This window comes from Canis lupus, chromosome 7, assembly GCF_003254725.2.
Source record: "Canis lupus dingo isolate Sandy chromosome 7, ASM325472v2, whole genome shotgun sequence".
Lineage (NCBI taxonomy): Eukaryota > Metazoa > Chordata > Mammalia > Carnivora > Canidae > Canis > Canis lupus.
In genome coordinates this window covers 1,884,488-1,897,570 of record NC_064249.1, presented here as the reverse complement: position 1 = coordinate 1,897,570, position 13,083 = coordinate 1,884,488, and the positions used below count along the sequence as shown (strand labels likewise).

Below are 13,083 nucleotides of genomic sequence, written 5' to 3'. Positions count from 1 at the left end.
AGGAGCATGGGGGGGTAGGAGCTGTCAGGGGGCAGGGGCGTCGGGGGGGTCAGGCATCAGGGGGGCACGGGTGTTGTGGGGCAGGAGTGTGGGGGGGTAGGATCATTGGGGGTGCAGGGGCGTTAGGGGGCAGGGGTGTCAGGGGCAGGGGTGTCAGGGGCATCGGGGGGCAGGGGCGTCAGGGGTCAAGGGTGTGGGGGGCAGGGGAGTCAGGGGGGTCAGGGGTGTGGGGGGCAGGGGCGTCGGGGTGCTGGGATGAGCACACAAGCGGGGGCATCTGAGAAGCTCCCTGAGGTTTCGAGGGAGGTGGGCAAGGGAGCGCTGGATGAGCCACAGGGACAGCTAAGGGACGTCGTGCGGGCGCCCAAGATGGGGAGCGTGGAGCCACGGCAGGAGCCGCAAGACAAGGTGGCGAGCACGCTGACCCCACATCCTGGCGCAGGGCTGGTGTTTTCCCCTCCGCAGCCGCTCCGCCAGGGCAGCGGGGTGGGTGGGAGAGCCTGACCCCCTCCAGGCGGGCTCCACCCACCTTTGGATCCCGTGAACAGCAGCTCATCCGTGGCGTCCAGGCAGAGGATGGGCTTGGTGTGGCCCTCGGCCATGGAGACGCACTGCAGCGGGGCCGTCCTCGCACCCTTGGCTCCTCCGACGGGGGTGATGATGCCCCTTCCCGGGAGAGAGGGAGAGAGGACACACCTGTCAGCCGGGAGACGGAGGCCAGGCCGAGGCAGGTAAGAGGGGACGGGACAGACGGGGACTAATCCAGAGAGCCGGCCAGATGCCGTGACGTCTGAGGGCTGGAAGGGTCTGTGCCGGCGGGGAGGGCCTGTCTGGACAAGAACCTGTCAGTCACCACCCGAGCGCTCCTGGGGAGCAAGACGCGCGCTGGGCACAGCAGGCAGGAGGGGACTCGTCCCCCGATGCCGGCCTGACCCAGAGCCCGAGGCAGAAATGCGCGGGGGCCCCAGCCAGGCAGGGCACAGGCCCGAGGGCCGCGCTGGCTCCTGCAGCTCCCACGACTACCCGGCGCTGCTGGTTAGCCCAGCGCGAGGCGGGGGCTGCAGGGAGCGAGGGCGCCAGGTGCCCCCTCCAAGCACGTTGGTGCCCATATAAGCCTGTCGGTGACTCCCGGGGCAGGCGGGGACCCACACGTGCACACCCATGGGCCCCTTTAGGGCCTGTACCATTAGACCCGTGACTGTCGTTTACAAAGGCCCAAATCCCTTTTGGGACCGCCCCCCTCAACCATGCTCAGCTCTGAGTTAGGGACGTCTAAGGCCCCCGGGGGCATGAGGCCGTCTACACCTGCGGAAGCACCTCCTTGCCGCCCATGGACACTCTGGGCGGGAGAATGAGGCTTGTCTTCAGCAAGCAGGGGGGTTTTGTTACACCGGCCTCCTGGAGGTTCCGGGGAGCGATCTTTTCTGGGTGAGGGGCCCTGGCCGGACTATGTGCAGGTCTGAAAATGTGTCCTTGTTCTTTGCCGGAGATAGTGCTGCTCCCGACAGTGACACTGTGGCCTGTGGTCTGCTGAAATGACCAGCGTGGCACCCACGGGGCTTCTCATGGCCCCATGGACTCAGCCAGGCCCCCCCTCAAGGGCTGACAGGGCCAGCTGCCTGCTAGATGTCACATGCACGTGAACTGCCCCCAAGCTGCCCCAGCTCCCCGCTCTGACACTGCTCTGGGCCCAGCCGTGCATCTGCAGGAAAAGCCCAGGCGGCCGTGGCAAGCATAGCACCAGGTAACCCTCCTTGTTGGGGGAGGCTGGGGGGGTGGCTAGCTTCCGGAGGTGGCAGTGCCTTGCTCCCTACCAGGCAGGGTTGCAAAAACTGTCACCGGCCGGGCCAGGAGGCGCGGGGAGTGTTGGGCACTCTGGGAGAGCTGGCGGGGGGGGGGGGCCTGAGCCTAGCACGGACCACCTGCCCCTCGGGAGCCCAGGCCCACCGGGTCCCAGGACATGTTCCTCGTTGTGGGGTGCTGTGCTGTGGCTAGGGAGATGGCCCTCTGGTCATCCCAGCAGCTGGGAAGGGTCCGCAAGCCGAGAGAGGCAGGCGGCAGGCCCCAGCCTACCCCGGGCTCATCTAGAGGAGCCGAGAAGCCCCTTGCCCACACAAGCTGAGCAAGGCACGGATGCCGCAGACCCCCGCCACCCTGCCAGCTGGGCCCCACGGGCCCCCACGCCGCGGTCCACGGCCCTGCCCCTCACCCAACCCCTCGGCAGGGCTCGGGGTCCCAGCCCCGGCACCCCCCAGGCTCCCATGCTCTCCCCCTCCCTGCCCAGGTGACAAGGAGAAGAGAACAGCGCCTGTGGCAAGCAGCTGTGCGCCCCTCCCCAAGCCCCCAGCTCCAGCCGGGCCTGGGCCTGGCCGCCGTGAGGCCCGCGGCCGCCCCGAGAGCGAGGAACCACGGGGGAGGGGGGAGGCAGGCAGGGGGGCCGCATGCTGAGGACACAGGTGTGCAGGCGGGAGGGGCGGTGCAGCGGGGGCACAGGGGGGACAGCAGAGAGTGGGAGCTGGGGCCAACACGGGAGACATTCTGTGTGTACCTCAGGACCTCCGACAAAGAGGAGTCGCTGTCATCAGACCTGGGGAGGGCAGAAAATTAGCTGGATTAGGGGACAGAGGAAAACACACGAAGGGAGGCAGAGGCAGCAGCAGCTGGGAGGTCAGAGGGCGGGTTATTCTCTTCAGGGGCAGCGGAGGAGGCGGGGGACAGGGCGCTGAGGGGCAGCAGGAGAGGAGGGGGCGGGCTGCACGGGTTCCCCCGGCCGACAGGGCAGGGCGAGGAGGGGGCCGCGGGAGACGCGGGAGGGCCGGCCCCACTCTCCGGAGAGACGTCTCAGGTCGTGGGCCGCGGCGGGTTCCAAGCCCCCGGCCGCCCCCTCATACAAGCTGGGGGCACCCTGCCTGCCCCCCGCAATGCCCCTACGTGCCTGAGGCCTAAGGAAGCCATGCCTGCGCCTACCCTTCCGTGGGGGCTGGCCGCTTCCGGCGATTCCCCGGGATCTACTTATTTGCAAAGCCCACTGTCCCCAGCAAGCCCCCTGGGAGGTACCCGCACGGGCCCCCAGACCCGGCCCCGGGATAGGACCGAGGTCCATAAGCCCACGAGGCTGGAATGGCCAGAGCGCCACCTCAAGGCTTCTGGGGAAGGGACCTGTGCTTTGCAAGGGTCTGGTGGGCGGGTGGCACACTGGGTGGCAAGCTCCGGGTGCAGCGCCCTCCTCCCCAGGTGGGAACTGAGCCAAGGTGGGTCTGAGGAAGGAGCAGTATTTGACCCAGCGAGAGATGTTTTGCTTGGGGGAAGGGCTGCTGTCAGGTACCAGGTGCAACAACGAGCACCTTCTAGCCTGGGCCCCCCGAAACGACAGCACTGCACGCCTCCCCGCTGCCAGAGTAGAGAGAGAGATGCCGTTGGGGGAGCCAAGAGAGGAGCCCTCTCCGAGGCTGCAGAGTGGGAGAGGGCCCGAGTGGGTCCAGGGAGGAGCACGTGCGGGACGGGATCCCCGCTGTCCCGACGCAGAGTCCCACTGGGGGGACACAGGAGGGAGCAGTCAGGGGTGCCCGGGCTCAGGGCCCAGGTCCTCCACTTTCTAGGTGAATGTCCTTGGGCCTCCCGAGGCCTCATTTCCTCCTTCTGTAAACGGGGAAGGCAGTCCTCGTGGCTGACGTGTAGCCCACACGAGCCACATACGAAAGCAGGGTGCACAGCGAGGTGCCTTCCAGAGGCGCGGGCTGCTGGAAGCCCCGCTGACGCTCCGCGGTCACAGCAGCCCCACGGGAGCCGTGATCGTGGGCTGCGAGCTTCCTGCTTCGTGAAGGCAACAGGGGGGCCTCAGAGCGCGTGAGGCAGGAAGGGAGCGGCTGAGGGAAGGGGCTTCAGGAAGGATCCAGGAGCCAAGGAAGCAGCAGGGGAGGATTCAAGGCGCAGTTCCGGGGAGTCCCTGGGGGGGCCTGACCTGCACAGACCTCCCCCCACTGCCCCCATCCCCGTGCCTCCTGAGGTCCCAGCATGCTGGGGGGGGGAAGGGTGCACAGTTAGAGCAGAAAAGGCAGAGATGCCGGCAGAGGCGCTCCAGAGCCTCGTCCCTCAGAGAGGCTGGACGGCGTGGTTCGGGGCGCCGGCTGCCCCAGGAGCAGCCCACCTCGTCAGCAACCCCCCCGCCCGGCCCACCCTGGCTCTTACTTGTCCAGTGCTGACCCCTGGCTCTGATTACTGGTGAGACGAGAGAAGACGTTGCGGTCGTTGCGGGGCCGGGTAGGAGGGGATGAAGGGGGCGTGAACCCGTCGGTGGACCTGGTGAGCGGGACAGAGCAGCATCCGTCAGGGAGCGCCGCCGCTGCCCGCAGGCTCCCACCCGGGTGGGAGGGCCTGCAGGGCGGGGAGGGCCGGGCAGCCACGAGGAGCCGGATGCCACACCTGGGAATTCATTCACCTGCTCGAGACAGCCTATCAGTAATCCCAAATTAACTCTCACAGGGCTTTGGGGGTCACTCCCCGACACTGAGCGGAACAGCGGAAAATTCGAGTCCCCAAATGCACAATCTCCCAGCGGAGGTCAAATGAGGCGAATCTCTGCCTTCCTGCTCTCCAGCTGTCAGCAAGCGGCCTTCCTGTGGTCTATTTAGGGCCACGTTTTTTGCATCTTTGTGCTTTTCGTTGGTGATTCGCTGTTTAAAACGCCCCCAAAGCCTAGCGCTGCAGGGCCGCCTGGCACGCGTGTAAGCACGTGAAGGCTGTGATGCGTCTTATGGAGAAAATACGTGGGTCAGAAAAGCTTCATTCAGGTGTGAGCTACCGTGCTGGTGGCTGGGAGTTCAGTGTTCGTGAGTCCACGGTACATATTAACCGAGCAGTCTCGAGACAGAAACACGCACAAAAGACAGTTCTGTGTTGACGGGCTCGTGAAAAGCCCCCAGGAACCTAACTCCATACCAACCCGGGAGCAGTGGTTCTTATCTGCTCGCTCAGTGTTCACAGCGACTTGATAGAAGGCAGGTACCGCGAACATGAGGACTGACCGCATCACGAGGGAAGAGCCGGAGGCGTCACGGTGCCGGCCCGCTCCAGGGGCGCACCACCCCTCTCTTTGGGAAGCTGTCATTAGGTTTGGCCTAAATCCCCCCTTCCTTTGATGAGTCTTCATGAGCGCGACCTAAGTCCCTCAGACTGCAGCTCAGGTGTGTTCTCTCAGTTGGCGGGTGAAAAGACGGTCTGTGAGGCCCCAAGTATACAGACATCCACGCAACGCCTCCCCACCAAAGGCCCCCACCACGAGGCACTGGCCCGGGCATCTGCCCAGGCTTTGGGCTTTTGGGGCTGGGAGCTGGAGCAAGTCCTCCTGTCTCCTACCAGGTCGGGATACAAGAGGTCATCCTGAGCCCCGGCTCTTCTACTACTTAGTTGTGTGACCTGGAGAAAGCCATCGAACCTCTCTGAAAATTAAGTGTACAGACCTGATGACCCTGGAGGCATCTGGTGAGCTGTAGACGCTCTGCGGGCCCCCGTCCTACGGGCGGCTGACCAATTAGAGGTTTGTCCGCCATTCCGCAACCATCTCCTGGTATTTCTTTAAACATCTACACTCCTCTTACACGGCAAGAACTTAGAAAGGGCCGAGGCCTCCCAAGGAGCCACGGTCACAAAGAGGAGCTGAAGCACATCGGTACGAGGGCTAGTTTAAGCCACTACAAAGCCACCAGCATTGAGCCCCCATCAGCCAAGGGCGTCTGGCAGCAGGCTGAGCCGTCCAGTTCAAGACGCTTACGGAGATTGCCTCCCGAGCCCACACCCGACAGGATGGGGAAGGGGCCACTGCAGGGAAGCGGAATGACCCTAGTGAGACTGGCCCAGATTACAGTACGCACGATGACCTACAGGGTAGAGCGTCCCAGAGATCCCTGCACCCCAGAACGAAACGAGTCGCCGAAACTCTGAAACGTGCTCTCACCTAATGGGCTGCCCTCGGTCATACGACTTCCTTCGGGTCAGAGGGGATGTCTCCGTGCCTCGAGACTGCCGGGGGCTAGAACAGAAGGCTCCAGTGAGGCCCAGACCTAAGGCCCTGCCCGCCCTCCCCCACACCTGGATCCCTCCTCCTTACAAGGTACTGCCCCTCGTGGGCAGGCTGATGGTACGCGAGACCTTGTCCCGGTAGTAGGGGTCTCGGACGGAGAAGCCCACTCCGTCTTCTTTGATCTCAACAAGGGAGGCCAGGGACTTGGTGATGTTCTTGGTGGAGATATCCAGCGGGGGACCCAGGCACTCGGCCGACACGGCCTTCATTTGGGCAGACAGCTTGGGCTCACCCTGGGAATGGAAGGACTGGGGTGAACCAACCTGCCCGGACATAAAGGGGAAGCCAGGGGAATTGTAACGAAGGAAGTGATGCCTCTTGGCCTACGGTAGAACCACCGACGGAAGACCCAGGCGGAGAGCACCCAGAGGCATCTCTCAGGGCTTCTGGAGAAGCCAAAGCAGCTAAGAGGGTTTTACTACCCTTATCCAGACTCTGCAAACACAGAATGCCCAGATTGACCTTTTTGCTGGTCACCACCGGTCGGTTTGTCCAAAAACTATGCACAGCCCGCTGTTCCCAGCATGCAGCCCCCCACCCGTTCCCTGTTTCATAAATCCTGATCTTGGTTCAGACGACTAACCGATCATCTGGGGGGTGAACTACCCCACTGCTGATTCCCATACTGTTGAGTCAATAATCTGCATGCCTCGAGGCCTGGACTTACTCGTGGACTCGGCACGTGAGGCAAAGTCTTAGGTGGGGGATGGGGAGATTTTTGAAAGCAGGGCCTCTGGCTCTGGTCCCATCACCAGGCAGTGACTCCAGCCATTTCTCCCACCTTCCCCCCACCTCAAGAACAATGAGTGATAACTGGATATACATGTGGGTACCTCCCAATTCCAACCAGGGCAGCTCCATCCTAGCTGGAGGAGATACTGGGTCGGGGCTGGGGAGTGGGGAGGGCGGGGAGGGCAGAGGCCCAGGACGGCAGACACCAGCCTATGGGGAGTCTGGCCCCACTGCGGCCCTGCAGTCTGCCTTCCCGTGGTGCTCACCTTGAGCTTGAAGTCGTCATGGCTGGTGGAACCTTTCATGGTGAAGGACTGGGAGAAGCTAAAGAAGAAGCAGAGGGAGTTCAGGATGCTGAGAGCCTGGGCCCTGGCTCCTTGAGCCTTACACTCGTGGGTTCCACAGAGCCCCCAAACCTAGGCTTAGCTCTGGAACCCCATGCCCCCCCCCGCCGGGCCCTGGCCCCAGGTTCATGCTGTAAGCCGACCTCTCGCTCTCGACTTGGACACTCACCTCCCCTCGGAGAACTCGGAGATCTCCTCATCGGTGCTGGCATAGCCATTCTCTGTGGGAGGCAGGAGGGAGGAGGGTTGAGAGGGTCCAACAGAGCGAAGGGAGAGGGGACGGCCTCCCTCCCACATCTCACCCACGGGGACTGGATGGGGGCTCTGAGGGGGTCCTGGGGAGGTGAGGGTCCCCCTAGGGTGGGAGCTGGGAAGCCTGGGAGGAGCCAGGAGCTCCGAGGCATAGGCCACAGGCGCCATACCCTGCTGCACGTTGTAGATGAGGGCCTGCAGCTCAGGGTGTGCCTCCGCCTTCTCTCGCAGGGCATCCAGGAGCAGGTGGTTCTGGGAGGAACCCGCTATGTCTGTCTGCCTCAGCCGCCCCTCCAGCAGCCGGATCTGGGCCTCCTTCTGTGCCACTTGTAGCCCCTGAGGGCAGGGAGCCAGGCCTGGGGTTACCCTCCCCAGCCTGGGACTGTAGGCACCCTCATCACCAGCCTCCACATCCTGCGCCCAAGACACTACAGAGGGGGGGCCCTCCTGTACATCACCCTCGCACCCACCCCAGGGTGGCAGAGGATGGAGGCGCCTGTGAGCCTGGGACTGCACCCCTGCCCCCCCCACCCCTCACCGGAGGTGAGCAGCTGGCCCACCTTGTCGATGGATGCCTTGAGGAAGTTGTCCAGCAGGAGGCGGGCTTCGGCCAGGGAGCAGGAGCTGATGACCACTGATGTGTCCGTGGAGTCCAGCTCCTCCTAGGACGGAGAGGCAGAGACCCTGTCACTGAGGCTGCCCCCAGCCCGCATCTCTCCTGCCTCCGCCCAGGCCAGGCCCGCTGGGCACCTTGGTCTCCTCCAGCTGCACGATGGTGGCCTGGCAGTCGGTGATGCTGTCGTTGATATAGTCTATGTTGGCCGCCAGCACCTCGATCTCCTCTGCCAGCTCCTGCAGCCCCTTCTCCTCCTCCGGGCTCTCGGCCTGCAGCCGCTCCCGCTTCCTCCGCAGCGCCTCCTGCAGGAGGAACAGCTCCTCCCTTTTCTGCAGGGGAGGGTGAGGGAGAGGCCTCAGGTGGCTGCCCAGCCCTGCCCGGCTCCCCTCGGGCCGGGTCCCCCCCCTCACCACCACGCCTCGGGATTCCAGAACGGACACGAGGAGCCAGGTGGAAAGTAGATGAGGCGGTCTGAGGAGCCAGAGAAGGCAGGAGGGCCAGAGAACCGGCCGAGTGGAGATGGGACGGAGGCGCAGGCGGGAGCCCTGGGCTCCTCGCGGCCAGGCCCACCTTGATGAGCCGCTCCATGTCAGCCTCTAGGTTGACGATGGTCATCCTCTGCATGACGATGTCAATGATCCTCCGCTCCAGGGACTGCCACTTGAGCCTTGCAGCCTTACTGAAGCTCTGGCTCGCCCCCTTCTTCTGGAACTTCTTTCTGGGAGACAGAGGCAAAGGGAATTGGTTGGGAGCACTCCCTTTTGTAAACGTTCTTTTCAGGTTTTCCGTATGTATTTTGTAACTAAACACTGTTAATAAAACACGTTCTTTTGGGGGAAACGCATTTTAAAAATCATTTTATTAACGTTTTTCATCACGATAAGTGTTCTCTTCAGTCCCCATTCCCTGTGTCCCTCATCGCCCCTGCCCACCTGGTTAGGACCACCCTCCACCCTCGCACCTGTCCCCAACCCCGGAGCTGATGGCCACGGGGACCCTTCACAGGACCACACTTGCCCTGCACTCGCCTCTCCCCGGTCCCGCCGCCAGGGCCCCACGCCCTCTGCCCACACCGGCCTCACCTGGCAGGACGGGTGCCGTTGACAGCAGGCGCAGGGTGGTCCCCCAGGAAGTGGTTGATTTTGCGGTTCCACTGGCGCACGATGCTGGAGACAGAGCGGGCCCCTGATTCGGCCTCAGAGGAGGTGGTACTGGCCGACACCTCGGCCCCGGAGTCCAGCATGGGTGGCTTCCGTCCCGTTCGCCCGGCCACCCGCTCGGACATGGGCTTGGCCAGGCGCCTCAGCGCTGAGACCTAGGCCCAAGGAGAGGAACCCAGTGAGCAGGGTGCCTGGAACCCATGAAAGGGCCCCAGTTGGGGGGTGCCAAGATAGGGCGAGCACAGGGGCTGCTCCGTCCTGGCCCGAGCTTGGGCCTGGGCAAGAGTCAGGGGTTCCCTGTTTGATGTGAAACGAACACAAGACACTTCCTCCACCTTCTTAATTAAGATCTCAGGCCTCTGGGACAGGAGCCTGCAGCCTGGCCCAGGCCTCGGCCCTGCAACAGGCCTCACGCACGCTCTGCTCCGCTGCGTGCAGAGAGCAGGGACAGCCAGAGCCACCGGCGGGACTTGCTCCCTCCCGGCCCCAGGGGAACTCAGGACGGGCGCAGGGTCTCATCACCTCCTGGGTCTTCCTCCTCAGGACCATTTCCTGCTGCCGTTTCTGGGACTCCAAGGCTCGGATCTGGAACTGCGGGTGAGAGAAGGGGGTGGGGGTCCACGTTTAGGCCCCTTAGGCCCCATGGCCTGGTCCGCCCAGCTCTGGAGGCGAGAGCCTGGCTTTGGGGCTGATTCTCGCTTGAGCAGCCAAAACTTATTGATAAGATGGGAGCCTGAGTCTGGGTCCCTTTCCCGGAGGTCGGGGTGCAGGGCGTGCCCTCAGCCTCTTGTCCACGCCACGCGTGGCTCTGGCTACCTGTGACCTGGGCGAGGTCCTGTCTCTCTGGGGCTCGAGGGCCCCCCGGCCCAACACTAGAGGGGGTGGACTGGAGGCCTGCCGTGTTGTGCCCTTCCGGGCCCTGCTGCAAGTGTGACTGTCACCGCTATGGTCGTGGGACCCAGGGCCCGTCAGGGCTGCCCCTCACCTCCTGTCGCCGCTGTTCCTTCTTGAGCTGAGCAATCTCCCGGTTCCTCTTGGTCTCCACCAGCCGCCGTCGCTGCTGCTCCTCACGCATCTGCTTCATCAGGGCCACCTGGGAGGGGCGGGGTGGTGGGGGTGAGGCGGGGCCCACACCGCCGGGGAGGGCCTGGCTGGGAGGACGTGGAGCAGCACTGGCGTGGGGTTCAGGGTCTGCCCCTACTCCTGCGTGGGACTTGAGCTGCACCCCACCGACCTGGGCACCCGGATGGGGAAGGGGGGCCTCGCTGCTGGCCCGGCTGAGCAGGTGTGACCACTTGGTAAACCCTGCAGCTCGCTCGCGCACATCACGGCCCCTGGTGGCCCTTTCCCAGAGCCACCGTCCTGTCCTGGGTGTGGCCATTCGAGGACCAGCCCGGGTTCGCGGGAGGCAGGTTATCCTGCCTGGGTGGAGCGCTTTTCTCTGCCACGGACAGCTGAGCGGACAGCTGAGCGCCAGGTAGGGCTGAGGGGACGGTCAAAGCCACATTCCAGGGCCAGGCTCACGGGACAACGGTGTAAGCCACCACCGCGTATCGAGAACTTGCTCTACGCCAGGCAGCGCTCTTGTGACAGTCATGGGTGGGGAGGCACGGCTGTTCTCGTTTTATAAACAAGGAAAGGAACCTCCGGGAGACAAACGACTTGAGAGTCACAAAGCTGGTTGGTGAACGGTCAGAATTTTGGCCCAGGTCATTTTGCCCCCAAATCTAGCTCTTACTATAGCCCTAAGATGCCAGCTGGCTGGCCCAGAGCAAAGCCAGTGGTGAAGCGTGGAGAGCCTGGAAGCTGGGGTGGGCAGAGCTGTGGCAGGTGCACAGAAACACCAGCAGCGTGGCCGGAGACGCCCAACCCGACAGACAGCCGCGCACCCGGGGCCCTGTGTCTGCCCCTCCGGCCACGTCCTGGTGCCCAGAGCGTGACAGTGCAACGTACGCAGCAGGGCCTCAGACACTTCCCAAGTGACAGGGAAATGAGAGTCACGCGGAGGTCGGTCCTTCCCCGGCCACTGGGCCTCAGACGCGACCAGGAATGTCACCAGCCTGCGCTGCCCTGAGGACAGTCTTGAGACGATGCAGCCTGGGAGGGAGGGAGGTTCTAAGAGGGTCGGGGGCTGGTGGGGAGGGCTCCTCTCTCCGAGCACAGGCTCTGCAGGGGTGAGTCTACAGAGAAGAGGAGGGCTTGCCGCTGCCGGGTCTTCAGGGTCCCGAATGCGTGTTTTCCCAAAGGCCTGGCAACGAGCACAGCCGCCCAAGCCTGAGCCGAGAACCGCGGCCTGCTAGAAGCTGCGGGCGAACCTGAGACGTGGTACCTGCTGGGGCCAGGCTGGGGCCAGGCTGGGGCCAGGGGTCAGAGGCTCCCGGGGAGGAGTGGTGTCCCCCTGGATGGGGGGGGCCATCCGCCCAACTTTGTGTGCCTCACGTTCCCATGCACAAAGCAGGGAGACGAACAGGACCTGCTACACTCACGCACGTTAGGCAACCAGCCTAGAGCCCGGCGCAGTGAGCATCCCTACGGTGCTAACTGCGGGTATCACTGCCTAGGCAAAGGCTGCCCCCACCGGGCCCCATAGCTACCCGGGGTCCCACCACAGAGCGCGGGGGTGAGAGCGGCCCTGGAGCTCCTCAGCTGGCTTCCCCCAGACTAGGCCCCGGCTTAGAGCACAACGTCCGGGCCCAGGACAGGCTGAGTCACGCCACGCGGCTGTGTGTCAAGAAGACCGTCCTTGCTCGCCGTGATGATTATTTTTTAACACGGTGAGTGGGTTCTAAGAGGACATCGCACGGCCGCCCTTGGCCCCTACCTTGGCCTTCTTCATCTCGGCCACCTCGGCCTGCAACTTCTTCAGCTCCCTCTCGTAGCGGGACTGGTTTTTGAGCAGCCTCGCGTGCTCCTTCTGCGCAGCCTGCAGCTTCTGCAGGTCCCGATTCATCTCCCGCAAGCGCTTCTCGTAATCCGCCTTGATCTTGTTGGCCTTCTCCTCCGTGTAGCACTCCATGGTGCCTGTGGGCGGCAACAGGTGCCTGTCAGCCCTGAGCACCCCCAGACGCTCCGGCTCAGAGGGGGGGTGGTGGGAAGCAGGCGCCTGGCTTCTAGTGTCACTGCAGGCCTTGGGGCAAGTCACAGCCCTCTGCGTGCCCGTTTCTTATTATGCAATGAGGGGATCAGAGTGGAAGATGCCGAGCTCCCTGCTCCGACATCCTAGTGGACCTAGACGGGGTGTTTTTATCTCAAGGTCTCTGGGCCCCCCAGGCACCAGCTTCCTACGAGGGTCCCGTGGGTCACTCCTGCTGGCTCGGTTCTGATCCATGACTGGAGGAGGAAAGGACCAGGCCGGGGGGGGGGGGGGGGGGAAGAGCTAGTAAGAAGGCAGTGAGGCATGCCAGAGCAGAAGCAATACACTGTTCTCTGTCCTTGACCTTTGCTGCCCGAAATGCCAACAGGTGTCTCCATGGAGACGCGTAGCAGACATTTCCGGCTTAACAGGCACAAAACCAGACTCCCAATCTCTGTCGCCGCCCTCAGCCCAGCAGGCTTCCCCATCTCTGCAGACGTCACCACCACCCTTCCAGAACCTTGAAGTCTAGAGACATCCTCGGCTCCCCTTGTATCCTCCACCCCATCGATAAAAACTTTTGTCTCTACCTTCAAAGTGTGTCCAGAACGGGGACAACTCCCCACCACCTCCAGTCTTATCCTCGTTCACTAGGATCTGTTGTTTTCTTTCTTTCTTTCTTTCTTTTTTTAAGATTTTATTCATTTATTCATGACAGACTGAGAGAGAGGCAGAGACACAGGCAGAGAGAGAAGCAGGCTCCCTGCAGGGAGCCGACGTGGGACTCGATCCCCGGACCCCTGGATCACGCCCTGGGCCGAAGGCGG

At 63.5% G+C, this 13,083-nt stretch overlaps 1 protein-coding gene across 1 annotated transcript in view; it reads right to left on the bottom strand.

Annotated features, from left to right (window-relative positions):
- KIF21B (kinesin family member 21B) overlaps positions 1–13,083 on the bottom strand; it is a 34,119-nt gene that overhangs the window by 8,836 nt on the left and 12,200 nt on the right. Inside the window, 15 exon segments of the mRNA XM_049111955.1 lie at positions 530–666; positions 2,549–2,587; positions 4,189–4,299; positions 5,954–6,028; positions 6,107–6,312; positions 7,078–7,135; positions 7,325–7,376; positions 7,578–7,743; positions 7,968–8,069; positions 8,158–8,352; positions 8,594–8,741; positions 9,106–9,338; positions 9,706–9,774; positions 10,169–10,276; positions 12,005–12,204. Coding sequence (XP_048967912.1) covers positions 530–666; positions 2,549–2,587; positions 4,189–4,299; positions 5,954–6,028; positions 6,107–6,312; positions 7,078–7,135; positions 7,325–7,376; positions 7,578–7,743; positions 7,968–8,069; positions 8,158–8,352; positions 8,594–8,741; positions 9,106–9,338; positions 9,706–9,774; positions 10,169–10,276; positions 12,005–12,204 — 1,899 coding nt within the window.